The sequence below is a fragment of the Taeniopygia guttata genome, chromosome 5 (assembly GCF_048771995.1).
Source record: "Taeniopygia guttata chromosome 5, bTaeGut7.mat, whole genome shotgun sequence".
In the NCBI taxonomy this organism is placed as follows: Eukaryota; Metazoa; Chordata; class Aves; order Passeriformes; family Estrildidae; genus Taeniopygia; species Taeniopygia guttata.
This window is the reverse complement of record NC_133030.1, coordinates 12,198,353-12,224,314: the sequence shown is the minus strand read 5'-3', so window position 1 is coordinate 12,224,314 and position 25,962 is coordinate 12,198,353. Positions and strand designations below refer to the sequence as shown.

The window sequence follows — 25,962 nt, the reverse complement described above, 5'->3', positions numbered from 1 at the left end:
GTTTTGGAATGAGTGTTGACAGCCTGGATTTCAGTAAGCTGTTAATAACTATCTAGCTCAGGTGCAGCATCTGAGAACTGCCTGAAGTCAGAAAGAATTTTAAAAGATCAGTGAGAGCAGTGAGGTCCCCTGAAAACTTCAGGAAGCTGCTGAGATTCAAATAGTTGAAAATTTCCTGGTGTGGGATCTCCTGGAGAGAGATTCTGGGAAGCATCTCTGCAAGGAGCAGCCACCAGTAAAAGGAGATACGTTTTCCCTACAGAGTTGCTGGACATTCCCTGGACTGCAGGTGAGCCTTGTCACTGCTGGGATCCACTTGCTCACTTTGTGGGATACAGACCCCATCTCTGGCACATCAGAAACCAAATTTCCCCCCTTTCCCTGCCTTTCCAGGCAGCTTCCCAAGTACCAGCCCTTGTCCTTCATGCTTAGCTGGGCAAGGGCTTGGCTCTGAGTTCTGAACTGCTTCAACTATATCCTTGTTGCCACAGAGAGTTTGGGATAGGGAATATCCAGGGAAAAAAGAAGCAGCAAGGATTTATGTGTCTCCTTGTTTCATGACTGGAAAATCCTTCAATAAGTCATCCAATGGGGCAAAGGGGCAAAGGTTGAACCATGGCAATCCACAGCCAGCTGGTGTTTCTTGATGCCATAAAGTGGTGAATGCAAACAAGGGCACAGGGCAGAACAGGGAGATCAGCTTAGTTGGAAAAAGGGATTTTTCAGCAACTGGCAGCTCACCATGGCTATTCCTCACTGGCTTCTCATGTCTGCACTCTTCCTGCTGGCCCTCTTGGCACAGATTTCAGCACAGGAGCCAGGTAAGCTCTTTCACGAGGTCCATGTCTTTGAGGAATGTCTGCCATGGGAGGGGGTGGCCCTGTTACAGGTGGGAGGTTGCTACACTCCAACACCCCTTTGCCCCACAGTTTGTGACCACAGCTCTCACCCTGCCCCTTCACAATGTGAATCCTTGGGCAATTTTGCATCTTATTTGTGTGTTTTTCCAGGATGTTCTGTCAGTAACAGCAACCCAAGTGTTCCTGAAAATAAGTGTCCTTATGTGGTGGCTACCACACAAGTGCAGCCAGGTTTCACTCTAACAATTGATCCCAATTTCCCCGATGGCCAATTCTTCACCATTGAGGGCTCCGAGCTGCGGCTGACAAAGTGTGTGGACTATGAGGTAAGCCTTTAGCTGGCAGGCTGTAAGGATGAGATGGATAATGCTGGGATGCAATGAGTTTCAATCTGGAGTCTTGGGCTTCCAGGGATTCTTAACCTGTTTCTAGAGGAAATAAGTTATTTCAGTTGTGTGAGTTTGGGAGGCTACAAAAAAGATGGAGAGAGGCCATTTAAAAGGGCCTAGAATGACAGGATAAGGGGGACTGACTTCAGACTGCCAGAGGGCAGGGTTAGATGGGATACTGAGAATAAATTCTTCCCTGTGAAGGTGCTGATGACCTGGGCCAGGTTTTCCAGAGAAGCTGTGGCTATTGCATCCCTGGTAGTGTCCAAGGCCAGGTTGGATAGGGCTTGGAGCAGCCTGGGATAGTGAAAGGTGTCCCTGCCCATGGCAGGGGGTTGGAATGAGGTGAGCTTTAAGGCCCTTTCCAGCCCAAATCATTCTGGGATCTGTCATCTTGTGTGACGCAGAAAGGCAGTATAAAAGGTCATTGTATTCACTTAGGTTGCTGCTACATTATTTTAGCTTCCTGGAGTGCTCTGTATACAGCCACAGGCACCCTTAAGTTCCCTTTCAATATAAAAACCCATTTTTACTTGAGCAAAGAGCAACTACCAGAGTTAACACCCCGCAGGTACCACTGTACTCGCTGCATAGAATGTTTCTGATTTATTCAATTTTAAAAGAAATCTGTTTGAATTCACCTGAGGTGAGAGAGAATGGCAAATTAGCTCTGACAACATCTTAAGGGATTGCAGGGAGAGCACCTGAAAGATGGGGCTGCTTTGATGTCACCATATACAAGATCCCAGCATTAAGGAAAGAAACGAGAAGTTAGATACACCTGAAAATTTGATATAGCCCAGCAGCATTTCTGATTCAGCAAAGCACAAATTTGGCTCATTTGCTTTAGCCAGAGTTTGTACTCTTTGGTTATTTCTTCAGTGAGGGGTTTGTTTTTTATGCAGGAAGACCCTGTGCTGCTGCTGTACCTGATCTGCAAGGACCCTGCTGACCAGGCAAGTGCTCTCCCATGGCTGAGTCCTGAGACAAGGCACTGCAGGCAGCACCTGCTTCCCTCTTCTCTTCCTAATCCTCACACTGGGATGGGCAGATGTCCTTCTCTTTGTGGACAGACACATCGCTCTTACAACCACAGAGAGTGCCAAGGCTCTGCCAGTGGGGAGGAGGGGGCAGCAAGCCCACAGTCCTGCCCCAGGACATGGGCTGGCTGCAAACCCCAGCCCCATCTGGCCCCCATCCCTACACTATCCCCTCTGGTCACTCTGCAAAGCAGAATCAGCCCCAACAGTCTGTTTCTGTCTTTGATTCTTTGATTTGTCCATTCTGCAGAGTGAGTCCTTGGAAATTCTAGTCACTATTCTGAATGAGAACGATAACTACCCTGTATTTCCACAGCCAAACATCACCAGGGATGTCCCAGAGGTAAGGGGTTTTGGGAAGGGAAGAGGGCACTGCTCGCTGAGTGCTGTGGGACTGAGGAAGGGTCAGCAGGGAGAGGATTTCCATCCATTTCACACAGACAATAACTACAACACTGTGTTTTTTCAGGCTACAGAAGTGGACACAACCATTGTAGCCCGTGAAGAAGTAACTGCTACTGATGCTGACCTAGACATCATCTACTATGAACTCAATACCACAGTGCAGGTGAGCAACTCTGGGGACAAACAGTAGCTCTGGAGAAGTTGGATTCAGAAGAGCCCCAGCTTTGAGGATAAGCTGCATTTAGCTCACTCAACTTTTACAAAACCCAAACATTGATTTGGTTAGCAGAAGAGAGCCATCAATGCTGCAGGTATTGAATTCTCTTATGGCTCACACTTTTAATGCACTGTACAGATTAAAGTTTCATCTAGAAAGTTCAGAGCTGTAATGATTCAGGAAAGTCTTGTTGGCATGATCTGAAAACATATCGGGAGACTTTGTACCTCAGGGAGCTCAGAATTGCACTGAGTCTGATGGGGAAGGCAGTCCTTGCCCTAGCTGCCAACAGCAGCACAGGAAATGGATTGTGCACACAGTTAAACCAATGCCAGTCTAGAGTGCAAGGGCTGGCTGTAAACTAAAATCAAAATGAAATTCAAGAGAAAAACCAAATGTATGTTTGCATTTTTGAAAAGTGTTGTGGAGAGAGCAGACAGTGCCTCTGTTACCTCTATATCCCTAGGGAATTTAAGTTTCTGTGAACAGAAACCACCAGTTTTTCAGCTCTGGGATCAGACTTCATTCATATTGGTGTAAATCCAGAGGGATAGAAATTCAAAGGCATAAGATTAAAGGAGAACCAAAGCAAATGCAGAAGGTTATAGAGTAAAATGCAATGCATGATACTTCAACTCGGCTTTACAGTTTCTTTCAAAGTCCAGCTGTGTTAGGCTAAGGCAGGTGATCCTGCCAGCTCTCAAAGGCTGAGCCATCTTTGACCTTTTTTGTGCATGGAAGTGAAATTGTTGGCTATTAGGGACCCAAAATCAAGGATTGTTGGCAAGTTGCTAAATATAGGAAATAAAGAATGTAATCTATTTCATCCAGAAGCTGCTGAGCAGGTGGGCAGTCAAAGCAGGAGGTCTGTGAGAGGAAATTCACAAGAACAAACCTTTCTGACAAGCCAGGCAATTCCAGTGCGCAGTACCAAAAATTAAGTCGATCAGACTTTCCCACAGCACCCCTCATCCAAGTTCCTCAAGATTAAAGGTCCAGCTGGGATGACAAAGACAGCAATGAATAGGATTTGGAATGTGTCTGTTATTGAGTCTGCTATAGGATTTTTCCTTTTTCCTTGCCAGAACACAGACGGTTATTTTGCCATACGAGGAGTTAACAACCCGGAAATTTATTTACAAAAAGCATTGGACTATGACAAATTTAATTCTACAACATTGCTCTTGTATGCAAGGGTAAGTGGTTTGGGAAAAACAGAATGCCTCATTTGCATGGTCGCTCTTACCTGAAGGATGAGTCTGGATGGGACATCCCCCAGATAACAGGAGGGAGGGTGGGGCCAGGGGGCTGGGGGGTTGCATTCAGAGCAGCCTTTCCCTCTCCATAATTCGAGTAACAGACCTGCAGTCAGCCCACTTCTGTCAGCAGAAGAAGATAACCTACTGCTTTAGCTACTCTCACATAAATTTCCAATTAAACAGAATGGAATAACAATGGCTAAAGGGCCCCAGTCCACTGTTTTTGTGCAGATGGGCCCTTGTTTTGGCAGTGAAACTTGTGTCTCATGTGTGTGCTTTGCCTTGGGAGCAGGACAGGCCTGAGAACAGCCCTGAGCCCACCAACACAGCCACTGCAACAATAACCATCAGCATCAAGCAGAGTGACACCCGGGCACCCTGGTTCCTGCCCTGCACCCAGCTCTACAATGACACCAGTGTCTGCATCAGCAGCCCCTACTCCGGCAGGGTCAACATCTCCGAGAAATTGGTGAGCAGGAGGGCTCAGACAGTGCCCCTGGCGCTGTTCCCAGTGGGAAGCACTGAATCATTTCCACGAGCTTGTGCTGGTCTCCAGTACAATGCAGATGATTCAGAATAGGGAGTCTTCATCATCTTCAGTTCCCACCCCAAGCAGCACTGCTTGTCTCTGCTCCTACAGCACATCACAGGAGAGGCAAGAGCTGGAACACCAGCTCAAGGCTCTCTCACCTCTGCCCTGTCACAGACACCTCCCAGCAATAAATCCCATTCTGTCTAGGCAGAGCCACGGGATGTGCTGTGGGCTGGGAGAGCTCCAGTTGCTGAGCTGGCCCTACCCTGTGGTGTGTGATTGTTTGTTTCGCTGTTGCAGACTGACCCGCTCCTCCTGGAGCCAGGACCCATCTATGCTGTCGACCCTGACTACACCATCAGCGACAGGATCGTGTACAGCATTGTCGGGGGTGAGTAGACCTTGTCACCTTCCACAAGGGACGTTGTTCATGTCTCCTGTGGTACCTGCCAAGAGGGAGGGCCTGGGATTTGCCCCTCCGTTTCTGCCACAGAAATATAACTAGAGCCACAGAACACTGTTGTAGAAGAAACAGACTGTACAGAGAGGAAGAAAAAATATAATTACAGTCCCACAAACCAATCTCAATGAAATTGTTTCAAAAAGATATTTTGGTTTTTTGTGAGATGAGACATGTTTTGCGTCTAAGTTTTTAGATGTGATTTTGTCAATCTGGTCATGCTACTTCCATGCAGTGTTTGAGCTATACCTAAAATTCCCACATTATCAGCCTAATTTCTATTCATTGCCCAGAATTATGTTTTTATTCCCCAGCACATTGCCACTATCTCATCTGCCCTGTTTTGGTCTTGATTCCAGAAGAATCAAGGCAAAGGTCATATTGGTCAAGTGAAGTGTTCCTCTCCCTTTACCTATTATGCTTCATGGCAGCACAGTTGTGAATGTTCTCCTGATGCCAAATGTATTAAAGAACATTAAATTCCACTGGCATTTGGATGGAGTGTGGCCTCCCTCCCCACAGTCAGTGATTCAGATCCTTGTCAAGAGAGAGCCCACAATGTCTCAGGGTGAGGAAGAGAACTAAAAATTCTGCTTATCTTACCTGTATCCAACACAGGTACTTCTATGATTCCCATACAGATGTAGGAATCTGATTTCTACCTGTACATAAATACAAGGTTTGTGTTTAGAATCCCTTTGTAATCAGTATAGAGAAATAAGCATTCCCAGAGCAATCTGGGAACTGGATGGAGATGTTCAGTCCTCAAATTGCATCAGAGCCTCTGAGCATTTATCATACTTCAGACTGGCAATCTGTGGGCCTAGGCACTGGAAATGCAAAGCTTTGTTGTTCTACCTCATTTAATTGGGTTCACACATACCTAATGCATCCCTCTGCATCCCTGGCCAGCACTCCCAGTCTTTGAAGCAGCCAGGCAGGCAAGGAAAACAGCATTTTTGAGGGTATTTTCACTAAGACGTGGAAGAATGAGTCTGTGAGCTCCAGGTCGCTTTATGAAGGAATTTGATGGTTGAATGGTTTTTGCATTTTCCCTAGGGAATACAAACAAAGTGTTCTCAGTGGATGCAGACACAGGGAATCTAACCATGAACGAAATAGTGACGTCCCCAGGTTCCTTTTTGTTGCAAGTTATGGTAAGTGATGACTGTTACAGCCAGCCACCCAGCACAGCTGGATTCCTAGGAAGCAGCAGCCTGGCTGTGACAGGAGTCAGTGGCCTCAAATATGACTCAGTTACTCCCTTTCTTTGGAAGGGCCCAGTTTGACCTATGTCCTGCACCAAGCCACAAGCAAAGCTCCTGCAGCAGTTGGGAGTTTCCCCTCAGGTGTGGGTGGTGACCGCAAAGGAAATTCACCCTGGGCGTGTTCTGCTGAGTTGGGAATTGCAACGGGCTTTGGATCAAGCCTGTCCTTTTGTGTCTCACCAGGGCAGAAATCTGGCATCTCTCTCTTTTTCTCTCCAGGCCACCCAGGCCAGCAACATAAGGAAATATTCTGTAGCCACTGTAGTGATCAAGGTCATCAATAAAAGCAATTTTCCACCCTACTTCGAGAAGGGGGTCTACAACGGGACAGTGTTTGTTGGGCTGCCCCAGAGAAGCTTCGTCTACCAAGCTGGAGATCCTTCCACCCCCCTGGTGATAATGGCAATGGATGAGGATTTCCCTGATGTAAGAAACAAAAAGTGCTCTGTGATCTGTCTCACTGCTTCAGGCTTAAAGCAGGATCAGGAAACACGAGGGAGGGGAGGTGTGGAGAGGCAAACACATGTTGTCCTCTAATGTTCCATGTTATATTCCCTTGGAAATTGCACAGATACCAGAACCACTTATGTGTGATGTAATGGGGAGAAGCTGCTGGACTCCCCACACACATCACTTGCATAGGTGTGTTTTGCTTGGACAAGTACTAAAGTTTCCAACACAACCTGGATTAAGACTTGGGATTTTAATTTTTTTTATGGTTTTTGTGGTACGTTCTTGGCCTCTGAGCCACAAGCTGAATGCAGTTGAGTTCAGCCTTTCTCACCTGCTCAGCCCAGGTTTATTTATTACTCTACGCACCTGCTCGTACCTCAGGTGTTTTGGACAAATCCTGCCAAGGGGTTGTTGGGAAGATGCATGTGAAGCACAGTGTGGTTTGATCACCCACTCTCTGGCCTTTCAGAAAGTCAATCCCAACATTGAGTACTATCTCAAAAACAGCACTGATTTCATCGCAACCAGGGATGGGCTCATCCTGACCAACAAAATGCTGGAGTCCCCAGGAACTGTGACCATCCAGGTAGGGCACCTTTCTTGGGCATTTGTCAGGGGTGTGGGAAGGAGGAATCCAAATCCTCTTTTTGCTTGGGTCAAAGAAGCTGTCAATAACTTTAGCCTTGTAAGAGGCTGGATGTTCCCTTTGTCCACATGCCTGCCTAAGGCTTGCCTGGTACAGTGCCATGTCCTTGGGGCTGTCTGAACCAGCCTGGCCACAGCACTGCTGGAGCTCCATGGACGGGCACAGAGAGGTGCCAACACCTGCTGCTCCTGCCCCACACTGCCCCAGAACCTGTGCTCTGCCCTGTGCTGGGAGCTGAACACAGAGCAGGGGCGTGGTTCAGCTCATCCACTCCCATCTTCAGAGCTCTTGTTCCCCTGTGACCAGGCTGTCCAGCCACACTGAATGGCTGTGGTGAGGACAGGGACAAGGTACTTTCTCCTCAAAGGGCCCCCCCACAGACCTTGAGAGTGAGCTGGAGATCTGGAAGTCCCTAAGCCATCTCTTTCCCATGTTTCCATAGGCTGTTGGAAAAGATGTGTTGAGCTTGGAGGAGGCAAGCACCATAATTGTGGTGGAGGTCATCCTTGCCACAGGTAGGTTGGGGGTGGGTCTCTGTTTTCTGCTCTGGGGAGTCTTTTTTATTTCTGTGGTAAACTGGCCATAATGGGTCACCTGCTGAAGTCCGTGGGTCTGGGCTGAGGCAAATCCCAAACCCACAGGAGGTTCTGTGATGGCTTTAAGAGGGAAAACACCCCAACAAAATTCTCACAGCATAGTCAGCACACGTCTTGAAAAGCCTCCTGAGACTTTGGTGGTGCTGTGTATTAGAGTGTCTTTTCTTCTTGTTCCAAAGCTAAAACTGGGATTGGTTCATGCTGGGAAACAACCCAAGATGTATTTTCATGGCAAAGCAGACCTCAGTATATCATTGCTCCTTTTTAGCCAAACACAGAGAAAACTGCAATGTTCTTGCCTGTCTGAGGCAGAGCAGAGAGCAGCTGGCACACCCCAAAGCCAGGCTTGCCCAGGAACCAAGGCTTTTCTACTCAGGTCAGGTCAGGTCAGGGTCTTTTACACCAGGATTTTATGGTCTTACAGGAGAAACGGCCCATGAGTAATAAGAGAGACATGAGGCTTCATATATAACCCTCTGGCTATTGTTTAACCTTGTCAATGTGAAAACACTTCCATACTGCTGAGAAATGACTCTTAAATTGGTCTTATAAATAAATTAGGATTGAAGTTCATGAAACTTCTTATGCTTTAAGTTCAGATAACCAGTAGCAATGAATTTTTATCACAGGATAGGCAGACAATGCCCAGACTCCACTGGATTCTACACAATGATGTGTGATTGAAGTTCCATCACTTCACCCTCTGATGACCACCATTGTGGTGTGGGAAAAACAAGTGGGTTCCTGGGTCTAAATTTGGATTCCCTAAAGGCAGTGCCACTTCACAGCTAAAAACCACTGAAACTCCATTTAAGGGCACAGCACAGCATAAAACTAGTCCATGTGTGAGCTCACAGAATTACAAATGCTCCAAGCATGTGCCAACACTTCTGGGCAATTTAGAAATGTTGCTCTTGCTGCTTAAGCCACACAAAGCAATGGTGCTGTCGAATATGCAGAATTACAGAGCTCTGTGACTCCCTGTGGCCTGTGGCTCCTCAGGAGACAGGACGAAGCAGCAAAAATTCCCTGAGGTCCTAAATCCTTGCCAAGGTGTTAATGATAAACTGAGGGTGGAATCAAATGCAGAGGGAATACTCTAATTCCATTATAAGAAACAAGTCAGCAGGAGAGCAAATCCTTGTTTCATTAATCATTAATGACAGTCATTTTCACTACACAATGAAACTGGAAAAATTAAAGAAGCCCATCTCCACCACCACCAAGCAAAGTTGAGAATGGTACTGTCTTTCCACTCTGGTGTCAGTCTCTGTACAAGTACCTGACACTGACCAGTGGATGGAAGCAGAAGCTACCCCTGAGCAGACTGGGCAAAATTGCTACAGCTACAAAAGGGCAAAAAAGGTTTTCTTGTCCTGGGGACTTTCTAATGCTTTTCCTATTTCCTATTCTGGTTTTTTGTTTCTTATTTTGATGTGCTCATCTGCATTGGAGGGGATGTTCCAGATGGAAGGAAGCTTTGCATTTTCATACACAGACGTACCTCATTTTTGCATTCTGGTGTAAAAGGGTAAAGTGGGAAAATCAAAGAACTAAATAACTTTACTCCATGTGGCATCTGCTTGCCTGATGCAGTCAGGTATTTATTAACTTAGTTAAATCACGGGGTAAAAGTCACTCTCCTGTCAATGGCTGCTATTTCCACTGCATGGAATTTATTGGAAATGACAATATTCTGTGTAATTAAAAAAGAAGCCCTCTGCTTTTAGAACAGCAAAAAAAGATTTTCTGTGGTATCAGACACATGACTGTCACATTCTGCAGCACAAGATGCTTCCTTGCCTTTCAAAAATTGATTGGAGCTTCTCCCACAGTGAAAGGTTGTGTTGGAAAATGCTGCCTGCCAGTTTTAGGCTTTGTAACACTGGTTTGTTTTTCTCACAGCCGTAGCCCCCTCTCACAAGATGTACTCTGCTCAGGACATGGCTATCTTAGGGGGCACATTAGCAGCACTGCTGTTAATTGCCTTAGTCTTCCTTGGAGTGCTGGTATGGAAATCCAGTAGATGGCACAGAAAATCTTTCAAACACCTGGTAAAGAAAAAGGTAAGTGCCTTGTTTGTACCTGAACTTCTAAGAGTTATAAAGTGGGATCTGAGGAAGCTTTGGGCTTCCCAAGTACCCCACATTTGTGTGAAGGTGGTGAATCACTCCCAAGACAAAGTCTGCAGAGGTAGCACCACTTTGGTGGTGTTTGCTGCTGTTCTTTCTGCCCCTGAGGCTGGAGCTGTATGGTGGATGATGAGCAGACATGGTAAGGAGAGCACCACAGCTCCATGGAGTACAAAATCTAGGATAAAAGTGATGGCACACATCAGGGGCTGTCTCTGAAAAACATCTGTTTGTGGTATAAACCACTGTCCATCCTCCATAGTCAAAGGAGAGGAGAGTCCCTTCATATAAAAGAGACACCACACAGAGTCCCCTGGGCTCAGACACTTACCTGCACCTGAGCTATTTAATTTTGGACCTCTCAGGTCCCTGGCAGATTGGTCACTGGCAAGTTTAGGGTGTAATTTGTCTGACCAGATGTTGGTCTGTGCCATAGGCTGGGCCTGCCAGGAGCCTAGACCTGAGTGCAGAGCACATAGCTCAGGTGGGTCACAAAAGACCCTGAGTGAGGGAAATCCCACTGCAGAATGGGGTGGGTACAAACCACCACGTGTGTGCTGCTGGTGCTCAGCCCTCCTGGAGAATGAGCCCGCTTAGCTGAGAAAACTCCAGAAATGGAGCCAATAAGAATGTCTCTTCCAGGGATCTGCAGCTTTCCCTGGCTTCAAACAGGTCTGGCTGCAAACCAAGCTGAACTGCCTTGAGCAGGAGCTCAGTCACTGCAGTCACCCCTTCCCTCCTGCTCCCCATTTCTTTTCCTGCCACTACAGTCACAACGTGTCTCTCCTCCTGTAGCTCTCCAAGGAAATCTCTGAGGGTCACGAGAACAAGTATTACCAGGAAGATGAACAGCCAGGTGTGAGCCCCAAGCAGCACGAGACATCAGAAACCAGCAGTGTCCAGCCAGAGACTCCTGTGCCAGAGCAGCCAGCACTTGCCTTGCACTTCTCCAGTGCAGAGGAAACAGACAGTCTCCCAAAGGGTTCCATAGCTTCCACTGTCATCTTTGACCAGGAAGAGGAAGACAAGGAAGAAGAGGCTGGACAAGAGAAAGAAGTGAAGTCAATCCTCAAAACAGAGAGGCACGTGGCAGATGATGGCTACAAAGCTGTGTGGTTTAAGACTGATGTGGACCCCGAGGCTGGAGAAAGGGTTGAAGTGATTGAGGACAACGCAGCAGATGATGTTAATGATGATGATGACAGTGACCAAGATCTGCAAAAGAATGAGGAGGAGGAGGAAGAAGGTTCTGACACAGACAGTCACCACCAAGGGCTGGGAGTGTCCTTTTCCTCAGAGAGCTCATCACCCCCAGCAGCAGAGGTGTCAGTCTACATGTCTCACACAGATGCAGGGACAGAGGACACTGAGGTGTAAAGGAGATTGGGTACATACCCCTAAAATGTACCAACGGAACAATCTCAGTTTCTTTGCTGACATGAAGCCTATCTTTCTGCTCAGGGGGAAAACTGGAATGCAGATGGGTGAGGTTATCTGTCCTTCTTGTCTGAATGCAGCAAATAAGGCCAGAAGATATTACAGCTAATTTAACCATTTAGTGAGACCTTGGAATAACACTTAGGATTTTCAGGGTGAAGCAATTCATCTTTCCACCTTCCTGCCTGTTCCTCCTGGGTCCTTTGACATCACCTTTGCTAAACTGGCTGCAAGGTACACCAGAGCTGCAGCTGACCTGGCCTGGCAGCAGAGATCCCAGCTCACTGGGAGCAGTCGAGTTGCACAGTCCAGTGTTGTTTGGCTCTTCCCATTAGGGTGTTGCAGCAGGGTGTCAGCAAGTGCCTCTGAGCCTGCAGGTGCTCCTGTGACTATGTAGGAGCTGACTTCAGTGCTTGGCTCTGCTCTGTTCTCTTTGCACAAACAGCTGGAATGTGCTACCAGGCCCTTGTCCTGCCAGCCAGGAGGTTCCACGCTCAGGACCTGCTGTTTCCTTTGTCACTGGTAAACAAGGACCGATCACATTAAGGACTTTGTCATCAAATGTCTGTGTCATAAACCCACTAATTGTGCAATAGTTTAGCTGTCTATCTGCTATCTGTCAGGCAAAACAGCTCCTGAGATATTGTCTTCAAGTGTAGCAGAGAGAAGGAAATATTTGATGCTCTTGTCTAGGTTTGCACTTCCCATCAAACAATCTCTTCCCCAGCTGGCAGCCAAAAGCTAGGCTGGTTTCCACCAGCTGAGAGCATGGCTGTGAGCATTTCATGCTCCTGGAGAAAGAAACCAAAGAGTGACTGCTGGGATCTGCAGGAACATCAGAGCACATGTTATTCCCACTGAGGCTTTCATCCTCTTGGGCCATACATGTCCCTGTCCCAGCATTTCCATGCTCAGTCCCACTCTCCTCTCCCTGAGGAATGCTGGCCTGGCCTCCTGCACTTCAGGAGCTGTGTTTGTGCTGAAGATCAAGCTCAGGACATGGAAACTTTCCTACTTCCCACAGCAAAGCTGTTTGCTCAGGAATTACAGTGTGGTAATGGAGGGTGGGGAATGCAGCCAGTGTTTGCCATACAAAGAATCCCTCCAGCAGCTTTGGGATATCTCCAATAAGCATTTTCCACAGGATTCTGAGAACTCTCTGGCAGCTGCTCACTGCTAACCCAAAATCCCTGGCCGCCAGCAAGGCTGAGGGTTGAGCCTGCCCCCTGTGCTGATGCTGCTCGTGGGAGGGTTGCTGATGTGGGGAGAAGCTGGAGTGCTTTTCCTCTGCTCTGTTTCCTTGGTGGCTGTGCCATTCCTGCCAGTGCTCTGCTGTCTGTCTGCCTTCCCTCTGCTGCTGTGTACTCTGGATTTCTGCTGGCACACTGATTTATGAGCTCCCTACAACTGCAATCTGTGCTCAGCTCTTGGTGCTTTCCTTCCCCTCACCAGTGTGCTTCCCATGCTCTTGGAATGGGACTGGTCCCATCAAAAAAGTCTTTGTTTTCTCCCAGATCTCATCAGGACATACAGCCACGGGATTTGGTGTTTTTCAGGGTTACGAGTGTTTAATTTCAAAGGAGATGATGTTTGGTAAATATGGTGTCTGTGGAAGTGGTGGTTGTTGTGAAAAGAAGCACAACACAATAATAAAACTTGGCAGCAGGCAGAGCTCAGCTGCTTCCAGCTATTGCCCGTTAAAGCCTCCAGATCCTGTGTTCTTGACTCCTGTTTTTTTGGTAAGAAATTAAGAAAATTGTGTAAGGAACAAGAAGAAAATTTAACCTTTTAAATTCAAGTCCATGTGAGCTTGCACAGGTTGGTTTGTCTGCTGGGGCTGTGAAGGGTGACAGAGTTTTTGCATCCTTGGACAACAGTCATGTTCATTTAGAAACATCTGCATAAGAAAGGAAAATGTACTGATATAAATGTTTTTAGAAAATTGGATCAGCTTAGAGTGTATTTTTGATGGCAAATAAATATCTACATACCTTGAAGGTCTCATCCTTATACTCCAAAGACATTCAAGTGCTTTTGGAAGTTTAACTCTACAAGTAGATATAAGAAATCTCTTTCACTCCATCCCCAGTCAAGTTCTGGTTTTATTTCTGTACCAGCTTAGAATGATACTTTTTTAATAGTAATGCAGAGCTATAAAAACCTGGTCAGCAAATCTGTATGGGAAGAAAGAGCAGTTTCAGTGTGGCCGTGGTAAGTGTGGATTTGAGGTTTTACAGCTGGGAGTGGCACAGATGCCAAGGGAGAGGATCCTCATAGCTTTCCAGCTTTGAGCACCCTCTCCTGATGTAACACAGATATGGCATGAGCCTGTTCCACCTTCATTTTGGCCTCTAGAAGTAAAGAAGCCTCTCAACTGCCAGGGGAAACTCTAAAGCTGAATTGAAACCAGGAGGTGCAAGCAGGGAATTGAAAAAATCAAGTGAGTACAGACATTTTACCTGCAGGAGATAACAAACAGACTGCAAAATTCCCAGCTGTCTGAAAATTAATTTTGCTCAAATTCTGTCCCCATTTAGAACTGAATAACCTCATGGATTTCATCAAGTATCATTGGTATAACTGGCAGCAAATGCATCCTTTTGCTTTTTTTTTTTTTTTTGCTTCTGAGGGAAAAATGCTTCTGGCACATGGGTTGCCGGAGTGTGGAGGATACTTCTAGGTTTGGTTTTGAAGGGATGGAGGAGAACTGGAGACCTTTCTCTTTGTATATAGGACAGCAGAATGATCTAGCATCTATCAACTTACACATGATAAACAGTCAGAGATAAAAGACCTGTTTTAACCTGATTTCCCCTTAAATATTGAGCAGCCTTAGCTCCAAAAGAGATTCTTTTTCCTTCAAAAAAAAAAAAAAAAGAAAAAAAAAAGTCAATTAGATTTTATTCTGGTTTGTGCAATTTATTTTTTTCATTAGTTGGTTGCTGAGTCCTCATGGAAATCCCGCCGGGCGGGCCTGGGACCCGCGGCCCTCCCGGCGGCACCGCCCGGAGACAGCGGCGGGACCCGGAGCCGAGGCCCCGCTCCCGGTGCCGCTCGCAGCCCCGGCCCGACCCCGGTGAGAGCGGCGGGCCCGGGAGCGATGGTCCCGCCGCCAGCCCGGGCAGGGCGGGGCCGGGCCCGGCTCAGGTGTGCGGGGCGGGGCCGAGGTGATTTAATCCCCCGAAATCGCCTCCGGCGCCATTTGCTCCCTCAGAGCTTGTGGGGTGTGCGGCAGGGTCAAGTTCCCCCGGCAGGGCCCGGGTGAGGCCCCCCCCACCTCCCACGTCCTGTACCTCTCTCCCCCATCACTTTCTCCTTTATCCTTCTTCGTGTCCCCCTTATGTCAGTTTCTTTCCTTCTTCTCCCCCTTTGCCAGCCTCCTGCACATCCCCGACCCTCCCCATCCTCTTTTCGCCCCCCTCCCTGCCCCACTTCACAACCCGACTCTTCCCCCTCTATCCTCCTCTCTCCATCATCCCGCTCCCTCACCCACCCCAGCCCCCTTCCCTTCCCCACCTCCTCCCCCCATGCTCCATCTCTCTCCCTGCCCCTCTCCTTTCCCCCGCAGCCGCGGGGCTGGGGGCGCCGCAGAATAAAGCCCAGAGGGCCGGAGCCCGGCGCCCCCCGCTGTCCCCGGAGCCCCACACGGGTCCGGGCCCACTCGTACCATGGACTCATGGGGTGGCTTGGAAGGGACGACCAAAACTCTCTGGACTCCGTTGTCCCGTTGCACGGCAAAGAACACGTCCAAAACTGCCTCCTCACCCTCATGGAATGGCAGCGGCTGTGTGGAGCTCTGGGAGGAGCACCTGGAGACCAGGTAAGAACAGAAATGGGAATGTTTTGGCTGCTGCTGGATGTGGTTTTCTCTTTTCAAGATGTTCCTCTGATTGATGTTTTCACAGTAGTTTGCTAGGGTTTGCTTGAGAGTAGTTCCAAGGATTTTGAAGTAGTTGGAAAAGAGTGAGAAAAAAATGTGAACCTGATCCATTTCTAATAATTCCAAACTTCTCCCACAACGCTGCTCCGGGGGAAAGCTGGTTAAAGTATAAAGATAGAGAGGGACAAGTGTTGTAAACCTCCTTAGCTCTCTAACCAAGCAAACCTTCCAGTAATCCCAGTACATCTCTCTGAGAGACTCTGGGATCATAAGGTCTTCCAGGGAAGCAAAACAAGCACAGAGATGAGGGAATAGCTTCCAGTTAATAGTGATTTGATGGGTGTAGGAATGATTCATGTTCGTTTGACGCTCCCTTTTTAAATCCTGGGATCATTTTTAAATGATTCCTTTAACAAATGGTCTACATTTGAGAATTTAAATTTGAGAGGAAATGGTGCAAAATAAATACATGGAGAGATCACAGAATCCCCAAATGGTTTGAATGGGAAGGGACCTTAAGGATCATTTCATTCCATCCCCTGCCATTCCATCCACAGCCCACCTGCTCCAAGCCCCATCCAGCCTGGCCTTGGACACTTCCAGGCATGGAGCAGCCGCGATTTCTCGGGGTTTATGGGCACAGGGGGAAATTCCAGCAGGAACTGAGGAGTTCCCTTTGCTCTGTCCAGCCCCAGCAGGGCTGTGGGAGGCAGAGGATGTGGGAACAGGAGCTTTGCCGCTGCCTCGGGGCAGTCTCTGCTGTCCCAACACGCAGCAGAGCAAACGTTTGTGGTTTCACATCCCGTTAACAGGAGCTGCGGAGCCGGGAACGGGAACGGGGGCGGAGCAGGGCTGGCACAGGCAGAGGGGTGACATCCAGAGGGTGCCACCAGCCCGTCCCTGCTGCCCAGGCTGGGGATGAGCGGGCTGGTGACTGTCCCTGTGCTGGCTCTGCAGGATGAGGAAGCCAACCCTGCTGAGGAGGAAGAGGAGGAGGTGTGGGAGGATGGAGACAGCGGCCACCAAAGGCTGGGGACTGCACAAGGCCAGGTAGGAGATGCTGCCTTCCAGGGAGAGGGACTTGTCTGTCCCATGGGAATTTGGGGTGTGGGGCCAATGGAACAAAGGGTTTGATTCTATTTTCTTACTCTGGCCAGGCTGTGTTTAAAACAGCCTGAGGTAGGAGAGAGCTGGAGTAATTTCCTAGCAGGGAACTTGACTTGGAAGCTGCATTCCAAAATATTGTCCACATTTATTTTATCTCCCATATGGAGTTCCCTAAGGAAGGTGGGGTGTTCCTAAGAAAAGAACATCCAAATTCACCACTGGTAGAGGGTTTAAAATTAAAGTGTGAGTGGAGGTGCCTTTAGGAGACTTCAAATTCCTTAGTATACAAATGGAATTTAAATGTAATATCCAAATCCTGACAAGCTTGTATGAACTCCAAAGCCTCTGCAAGTGTTTTACAGCCAGGGAGGGAGACGAGTCTGGAGTCTCCCCAAAAACTGGCTGCTGGTTTGTTTGGCCAGGCATAGGAATGACTGTGTGTTCCCTGGGGCTGTCTTTATGGAGAATGGTTCATTTCTGTGCCCTGGGTTTATTCAGGGTATCTTCAGAATGATGGAAACTGATTTCATGGAAATGCCAGAGGTGCCCAATGCTTTCCCCAGCCGCAGCTCGGAGCCAGCCCTGTGGGAAGGGGTTTAATGCCCATTTTCCCAATCCCTCGAGGCAGCAGCACTGGAGCCAAGCAATCCCAATGTGCCCAGTGCTGGCAGGAGGCAAATCCAGGGATTGGACAGTGGCAGTTTGCCCTGCTCCTGGAATCCCAGGCCTGGAGCTGTGCTTCAGAGAGCCCAGGAGAAGCTGCCTCACTCAAACCTCATTTAAAGCTCAGCATCCTCCCTTGGAATTATTGTTGCTCTCTTTGCTGCTCTTCCTTATTGTTGTTGTTGTTGTTATTATTATTATTAATGCAATTGTTACTATTGTTACTATTACTGTTATTGTAAATTCCCATTCCATGTCTTCCATAGCCCTTTGCTTCCCAGAGGTGATGCTTCAGGAAAGCCCCTCCAGCCTGGGAAGGAGCTTTTGGCTCTGGACACATTCCCAGTCCCCAGGAGCAGCAGGACCTGTGCTGTTCCCAGCAGGTGAGGCAGAGGTGCCTTTCCTTCCTCCCTTCCCTGCTGCACTTTGGCTTTTTGAGGGGTCTCTGGGGGTTTGAGGGAGAAATTCTTTGTCACTCCAGGGCAGAATTAGCCCTGGTCCCACTAAAAGCAGGAGGAATTATTCATTTTATCCTCGATTTTGGATACACATTTTGTGTTTTCTCTCTGTTGCTGACACCGTGTGGTGAAGCAGCAGCTCCCAGCTTGTCAGTGCTGCTCCCTGGAATGGTTTTTATTTGTAACACTATGAATTCCCTGCTGGAATCCCAGCACAGCCCCCAGATCAATGTGCAGTTGAAGGTCTTACACCCTCACCAGGACAATTTCCTGTCTCTAGGCATGGAAAATGGGGGAAAACTCAGACTGGAGTGGAGCCAGGATCCAGAATGGGGGAGTGAGGCAGCCTGCTCAGCCCAGGCTGGGGTTGGCACAGGGGCTGTTCCCCGTTGGATGATCCCTGTGGGGAACAGATCCTTCTCTTCCTTTGTCCAAACTACAATGGCAAAGGATTCAGGAACCCCCAAAGTGGGGCCTGGAATGAAAATGGTTCTGTTAAAATTAGGCAAAGAATGCAATAAGGAAAAATGGCATCCTTTTTATGTACTGAAATAGTAGGGAATAAAATGTTGACAAGGGGCACTTTTATTTGCTGTCACCTCTCATTTTTTATGGATAGAACCCCACAGTGGGCAATCAGAACAGAAGTGGGAAAGCCAGGAGCCTTTGACTTCCAGAGTGGACCTAATTTCCATTTTCTCCTCTCTTTCAGGACAGGAAAAACCACTTAACTCATCCCATCTCTGCCCAAAGCTTTGGTGTTTGAGCAGCCAAACCCAACAGGCTCCAGCCGGCACTGGAGGGCCCCTGGTCCTGCCCGTGGTGTGGGGTGAGTCCCCAGCTGTCCCCAGAGGGATCTGCCCTGGTTTCAGGCTGTCCTTGCCTGGTCCCTGCAGTCCCCAAGGCTGAGACACAGAGAGAGCCCTGTCCCAAGGGGCCTTTGGCTCCTGGTCAGGAATGTGGTGGCAGCCTCGGGGCAGGGGGAGCTGAGAATGGGGCAGTGCCTGAGGCTGCTGCAGGCAGGGCAGTGTTTACCCTGGGGGCTGGCCCCACAGCTGAGTTCCAGCAGGATCAGGGGCACAGAGGCTGCACTTTGTGCACCCAGGGAGTTTCTGTCCCCCCTGGAGCTTTCCTGCCGGGATGTGGCAGCGCAGGGAGCACAATGAAACCTGCAGCTCCGTGGCCATTGCTGGCCTTTGTCCCTCTCTTGTGCCATCAGCCTGTGGAATTTGCTGCTGTCACTGCCACTGCCACCCCAGCTGAGGGCTGTGTCCTCCTGGCAGCCCTTCCCAGCCCCAACACGAGCTCCAGTGGTGCCTCTGTGCCATGTTGGGAGCGTTTGCTGGGAATGTGCCTCATCCCTGGGAGTATCCTTGTGTTCCAGAGCAGACAGACTCCAGAGCTTTTGGGCTTGTCAGCTTCAGAGGTTGATGAAACAGTCCCTGAAAGGAAGAATGACAATGAGGTTTGTCCAAGTGGTGCTTTCAGACCCCACCTGACAGTGTTGGCTTTGTGTTGGAGGTTGTTGTGCATTTGCACTGCAGGGAACGAATGTCCCCTTCCCAATTCAGCCCAGCAGATCCCAAAGGCTCTTACAGGAATATTTATCCTTTACTTCCCTCTCTGATAACTTAATCTGCCATTGAGCCATTCCTTGAGTTCTCCTGGAGAAAACCTCACAGCAGAGGAGTTTGCAGAGGAGCCCAGAGCTGTGTTTGGAGCAGAGAGGGCTGAGAGCTGCATCTGCCTGTGCTGCCCCAGCCTGGCAACATCCACATGGAACAGCCTGGGCAGATGGGATTAGATGGAGCAAAATCCCTTCATGGAAGAGGTTTTCTCCTGTGCAGATCAGGCATGGGGCAGGCAGTGAACTTTGGAAATCAGCTGATTTCCCCAGAAAGCATCACTCCCATCGGCAGGAATGACAGGACCTGTGCCCACTGCTCAGGATTCACCCAGCCAAAATCAAGGGCAAGGTTGGTTTGGGTCTGAGAACTTGAAATAATTTCAAAAGAGAAGAAATCACCTTTTTCTTCTTCCTTTCAGATGCTGGAATTGCCTCTGGATGTGTGCTGAGCTCTCACTGCAGGGAACTGCCAGGCCTTAATGGTTGTGAGTTTGTGTTCTTCTCACTGGGGAATGAATAATTATTAGTTATTAGTTGCAGAAATGTTTTCTGAAACCTTCCCCCTTTGCTGGTAGATCTTCTCTTTCTGCCTTTGAATTTACAGCTGTTCCCTGCTGTCATTTGCCCTGCCTGAATTCCTTGCAGCTCCTAACTGGGAAAACCTGGGATAACTCAGAGGGGACAGAGGTGACATTTTTAGCTGAAAACCTGGGGCAGTTGGGAGGGGACACTGAACTGTTTGTGTAGGAAAATGTGAGGGGATGTCGAGGGGAGCAAGGTGTCATTTCTGAGGGAAAAGCTGAGGTGATGTTTGGGGGAGAGAATGCAGATTTGTGGTGTAGAAAAGAGTTAATATTGTACAGGAAGGAAAATTTTGGGGGTAAAACTCAGTGTAATCTGTAGGGGACAGAATTAATATATTGGAGTAAAAATGAGGAACTCAGTAGTGAACAAGGAAAATTGTGGAGGCAAAACTTGACAAAATCTCAAGAGTAAATGAACACTTTGAGGGAAAAATGAGGTGATGAGTACTGAGCATGTAGGGCAAATTTGGGGGCTAAATCTGAGCTAATCTCTAGAGGAGAGAATGAATATGCTGAGGTAATGTGAGGGAATCAGTTATGGGCAGATTGGGAAGCTTTTGGGTAAAAAATGTATGGAATAATTTGTGGAGCAAACATTTTGAAGTAAAAATTAGGTACACATGGAAAATTTTGGGGGTAAATCTTGACAAAAGCTCCATGGTAAAAAGTAAATTTTACTTAAAGGAAAAATGAGGGAATCAGTAATGGACTGGCAGGGGAATTTTGGGGGGCAAAACCTGACATAATCTAAAGGTTGAGAAATAATATTTTTGGGTAAAAACAAGGCAATAAATTGTGGACAGGTAAGGAAGATTTTGCCGGTAAAATGTGAGATAATCTCAAGGGAGAGTGTGAACACTGACAAACTGAAACAATCACTGGGTGTAGGCAAGGAAATTTTGGGGGTGAAACTTGGGAAGATCTGTAGAGCAGAGAATGAACATATTGAGGTAGAAATTAGGTGATCAGTAATCAACATTAGGTAGAATTTGGAGGGCAAACCCTGAGGTAATTATGTAGGAAAAATAAGTGGTTTTTGGAAAAAATGTGACATAATTCGTAGGGGACAGAATGAACATTTTGGGGATAAGAGGCATAACCTGTGTGGTTTTGGTTGGTAAAGAGGGTACAAAATGGACATTTTGTAATAAAATTTGAGTTAATCTGTAGAGGAAAGAATGGATATTTTGTGGTAAAAAGGAGATAATCAGTATTGGACAGGTAGGGAAAACTGGGGGATAAAATGTGAGATTATCTCTAGGAAAGAGCAGGAGCAGCCTGAGGTAAACTGAGGAAATCGCTGTGGACAGGTGGGTAAATCTGGGAATAAAACTTGAGAGAATCTCCATGGTAGAAAATTAATATTTTGAGGTAAAAATGAGCTACTCAGTGGTGGAGAGGTAGAGAAAATTTCAGGGGTAAAATCTCAGGTGATCTGTAGCAGAGAGGATGCACTTCATGGTAATCAGTTATGGACAAGTAGGGAAATTACTGGGGGGAGAAACTGAAAGCATCCACAGGGTAAAGAATGGAAGTATTAAGGTGGAAATGGGGCAATACAGGTAGGGAACATGTTTAGGGTAAACCTTGTGGTAATCTCCAGAGTAGAGAAATAATGCTTTCTTGTAAAAAAAATTTGGCTGCTGAAATTTCCCAGCCCAGGGCTTTGGCTGGCAGGGCAGCACAAAGATTGTTCCCTGTGTGGTGCCCAGATTTGGGGTTCAGTATCAGCTTTGCTGTTTAGAGGAATTGTACTGATAGCCCTGTATTCCCTGCTGAATTCCTACTGGAATAACCTCACATGGCCTCATGGAGTGTGGGTATTCCCATGCAGAGCTGCCTATCTGATCCCAGCTGTGTCAGGAAGCAGCAGAGGTTCCAAGGAAGCTCAGTGGACAAGGACAAGTTCCTATTTCATAGAATTGGTTATTTATAAACCTCATCCCCCAGCCAAATGTTTCCCCTCAAGGTTTTCCATCTGCCTACTACCAATAGCCTCATTTTTACCTCAAAATGTTCATTCTACCAATGTCCCTGGGGGCACCTGACAGAGTTCCTGGAATTCAGTGGATTCTACCCCCTTGCCCGGGCACCCCAGCGCCCATCCCCGGGATGCGTTTGGCACGCTGCCTGCCACAGGCAGGACACTGAGGCACAGCTCCTGCCCTGCAGGTGCCAAGGACAAGAGGGGCTGCTTCCCCTCCTGGGGCTCGGCCTCCTCCCGCCCCGCGTTCCCGCCCCGCTGGGACACACCGGGAACACCGAGGAACGTTCCTGGCAGGGAGCAGGAGTCCCCGAGGGCTCCGTGCAGCTCTGGGCCTGAGAAGCAGCCCCGGCCTCAGCCCCACCGAGGTTTTGGGCTGTGAACACTCACCTGCAGGAAACGCCCCTCTGCAGGCGGGACCAGCCCCGGCACTCTCCAGAAGAACTTTGGACGTGGACCAAGGGAACCCTCAGGACTTGGCTTGCTCATTTCCTCCTGGAAAGGGACATGGCACAAGGACCTTTACAAGCTATCAGGAAAATACTGGAAAAGACAGAAAATCACGATTATGGGAAGACTTTTGTGCTGTCATGTCAGGTGCCAGCCAGTTCTGCCCTAGAGCTATTCTAGAGGCTGGTGTGTAAAGCAGCATTAGCAAAAATTTGCCAATTTGCATAGGAATTCCCTTGCTGGCAGCAGCCATTCCCATCCCAGGCAGGACCTTCCTCCTGACCCTGAGATTGGCTCAGGTACTTGGAGCAGGCTGCTGAGAGGAGCAGGATTCCGAGTTTAATGCCCACATGGGCCGGTCACTTACCATCATGAGACTTGATGCTCCTCGTGGCTCTTTCTAACGCAGGATACCCTGTGCTCTGGAAATAAACAGTTTTCACCGGCTTTTTAAACGGAGTTGTTTTGCATTAGAGAGTGCGACCCGCAGGGAAGGTGGGGGGAGGAAGGAGAGCATCAGGCCTCACCTAGCAGGTGTTGGATGAGCGGCCCGAGCAGAACCGAGCCCCGGCGGGCGTTCCGCGGGCGGGAGCGCGCACCGGGGGCCGCCGCCCGGCGGGAGCGCGCACCGGGGGCCGCCGCCCGGCGGGAGCGCGCACCGGGGGCCGCCGCACTCGCAGCGCCCCTCCGTGTCCGCCAGAGGGCGCCCCTCCCGGGGGGCGCTGAGGGAGCGGCGCCCCTGAGCGGTCCCGGGGCCGGCCCGGGCGGTCCCCGCGCCCCGCCCGCTTCCAGCCGCGATCCAGCGCCGGCTCCGGGAAAGCGCCGCCTCCTGCCGGGCCCGGCCCCGGCACAGCCCCGGCTCCCCGCGGCCGCGGCGGGACCTGCCCGGAGCCCCGGCGGGAGCGCAGCCCCGCACCGGCCGCGGTCCGAGCGGGAGCGGCAGCGCCGGGCTCGGTCCGCGCCCGTCCCGGAGCGGCTCCGCCTCCCCGCGGCGATTCCTGTCCCGATCCCTGCCCCAATCCCGCCCCGGTCTTGCGGCTCCAGGACCCGCAGCCCACTCTCCCCGGGACCCCCAGCAGACACCGGCAGGACCCGGACCCGTATTCCCCGGCCCGGGTCCCGTTCCCGGCCCCACCTCAGCGCCGCGAGCTCCGCACAGCACCGGCAGCAGCCCCGGCCCAGGGCCCGCACAGCGCTCCGAGCGCCGGTCCCGCCGCATCCCGGGATGAGCATCCCCCGTCCAAAGCGGAGCGGGCGCGGATCCGCCGGGATTTACGGGCGGGGCGGGGCGGGGCGGGGCGGGCCCGGCTCAGGTGTGAAGGGCGGGGCGGGGCGGGGCGGGGCGGGCCCGGCTCAGGTGTGAAGGGCGGGCCCGGCTCAGGTGTGAAGGGCGGGGCGGGCTCAGGTGTGAAGGGCGGGGCGGGCTCAGGTGCGCGGCCCCAGAGCGGCTGCGCGGGGCGGGGCTGAGGGGATTTAAGCCCCGGGAATCGCCTCAGGAGCCATTTGCCCCTCAGCGATCGGTGGGGGAGGCTGCCGCCGGGTCGGGCTCTTTATTTCTCTTCCTTTTTATCTCTTCTCTGCTTCTCTTTCTCTATACCTCTCCTCTACCCCCTCCCTTTCTCCCCTCCCCCACCCCCTACACCCTCCCCCCCCCTACCCCCCCCCCTCCCTCTCCCCCCTAGCCCTCCCCTCCTTCCCCCCCCGGCCCGGCGCGGTCCCCCCGTACTCCTCCTCTTCCTCTCCCCCTACACACCCCAACCCTGCCATACCCCTCCACCTTTCTCCTCGTCTTTCCACGTTTCTTCCCCCACCCGGCTCCCACCTGGCCCCTCTCCCTGCTCTCCTTCCTCCCACTAGTTTCTCCCTACCTGCCTTCAATCCTCTCTCTACTTCCTCTGCCCTTCCTTCCCCACCCCAGAGTCCAGCTCCCCCTGCCCCCTTTCCGTGCTGCCTTCTCCCCCACCTTCCCCTCAATCTGCCTTCATTCCTCCTACTCCATCCTCTACCCTCCCTTCCTTCCCAGCCCACCTCCCCCTGTCCCCTCTCCCTACTGCCCGGTACACCCCGACCCCCCCACCTGCCCTCCGTCCTTGGCTCCCGCTGTCCATCCCCTCTGCCCCCCTATTCCCGTCCTCCATCCTCTCCTTCTTTCCCCCGCAGCCGCGGGGCTCGGGGCGCCGCAGAATAAAGCCCAGAGGGCCGGAGCGGCGCCCCCCGCTGTCCCCGGAGCCCCACACGGGGCCGGGCCCGCTCGGCGGGTCCCCCCACACCGTTCCAATGCACCGCCCGACACCGCCGGGGCTCCGGCTTTCCCTACATCACACTGGGGGTCCCCGGGAGGGGGGTTGGGGGGCTGGGGGTCCCCGGGGGAGGGGGCTTGGGGGGGGGCGGTGGGTTGGGGTGGGCAGGGCCCCCTCCGGAGGAGGGGGTCCCGGGGAGGGGGTCGGGGTGGGCCCCCTCCGGAGGGGGGGGTCCGGGGGAGGGGGGTGGGGCGGAGGGGAGACTTCCCCCCTCCAGTCCCCGCCCCCTCCCCCGGACCCCTCCTCCGGACGGGGTCGGCCCCGGCCCCCTCCCGGGGACCCCCTCCTCCGGACCGGGGCCCGGGGGGGGGGGGGGGGGGGGGAGGGCGGGTGGGGGGGGGGGCAGAAGGGGAGGGGCCGTTTGTTTGTGCGGGGATCCGTGTGTGCTCACGCTGCAGAGTGACGTGACCCCCCTCTGCTTCCCCCCACCCGCCCCCCCCCCCCACCCCCCACCCCTCCCTCCCCCCGGGCCCCGGTCCGGGGGAGGGGGTCCCGGGGAGGGGGCCCGGGTGAGCCCCGTCCGGAGGAGGGGTAAGGGGGAGGGGGCGGGGACTGGAGGGGGGAAGTCCCCCCCTCCCCCGGGCCCCCCCTCCGGAGGGGGCCCACCCCGACCCCCTCCCCGGGACCCCCTCCCCCGGAGGGGGCCCTGCCCACCCCAACCCACCCCCACCCCAGGACCCCTCCCTCCCTAAACCTCCCCACCCCCAGGACCCCCTCCGGAGGAGGGGGCCCATCCCACCCGAACCCACACTGGGACCCCCTCGTCAGGAGGGGTTCCCCCCTGACCCCCAGCCCCGACGCCGCCGGGGAGCCCCCACTGCGATGGGGGCAAAGCCGCAGCCCCGGCGGCGTCCGGCGGCTCTTGAGAACCGCCCCGGGGGACCCGCCGAGCGGGCCCGGCCCCGGTGGGGCTCCGGGGACAGCGGGGGGCGCCGGGCTCCGGCCCTCTGGGCTTTATTCTCCGGCGCCCCCAGCCCCGCGGCGGCGGGGGAAAGAGGAATGGGGGGACAGAGGAGGGGTCAGGGAGGGATTGGGAGGGTATGGAGAGGGGTTGGGGGGTTTGGGGGAGAAGGAGGAGGAAAGGGAAAGGCCGGGTGGGGAGAGGGATGATGGACAGAGGAGGGGTACAGGGGCAAGAGAGGGGAGGCGGGCTGGGGAGGGGGTAGGAGACAGCCGAAAGGACGAGGGGGGGTCCGGGAGGTGCAGGGGAACAGG

General features: G+C 51.4%; 1 protein-coding gene and 1 long non-coding RNA gene across 5 annotated transcripts; one reads left to right on the top strand and one right to left on the bottom strand.

Annotated features, from left to right (window-relative positions):
* The first annotated feature begins 566 nt into the window (after positions 1 to 566).
* Positions 567 to 13,691, top strand: CDHR5 (cadherin related family member 5). Its single transcript, XM_030273691.4, has 14 exons — positions 567 to 821; positions 1,011 to 1,186; positions 2,155 to 2,205; positions 2,540 to 2,632; positions 2,759 to 2,857; positions 3,997 to 4,107; positions 4,463 to 4,639; positions 5,003 to 5,093; positions 6,222 to 6,319; positions 6,650 to 6,856; positions 7,353 to 7,469; positions 7,972 to 8,044; positions 10,031 to 10,191; positions 11,053 to 13,691. The coding sequence occupies exons 1-14, from the start codon at positions 743 to 745 to the stop codon at positions 11,632 to 11,634; spliced, it is 2,115 nt and encodes a 704-aa protein (XP_030129551.4). The 5' UTR covers positions 567 to 742; the 3' UTR covers positions 11,635 to 13,691.
* On the bottom strand, positions 13,478 to 23,744 carry LOC115495446 (uncharacterized). Of its 4 annotated transcripts, XR_012056224.1 has the most exons (8): positions 22,975 to 23,563; positions 22,815 to 22,893; positions 22,388 to 22,492; positions 19,829 to 19,934; positions 18,061 to 19,244; positions 15,362 to 15,503; positions 13,686 to 14,551; positions 13,478 to 13,591 (listed from the first exon to the last, which is right to left on the bottom strand). It is a non-coding gene; the product is annotated as an uncharacterized lncRNA (long non-coding RNA). The 4 variants fall into 4 exon arrangements; XR_012056221.1 differs by lacking the exons at positions 13,478 to 13,591; positions 22,975 to 23,563 and adding an exon at positions 23,583 to 23,744 and having other exon boundaries at positions 13,826 to 14,551; positions 22,815 to 22,869; XR_012056222.1 differs by lacking the exon at positions 13,478 to 13,591 and having other exon boundaries at positions 13,826 to 14,551; positions 15,362 to 17,263; positions 22,975 to 23,569.
* Positions 23,745 to 25,962: the final 2,218 nt, after the last annotated feature.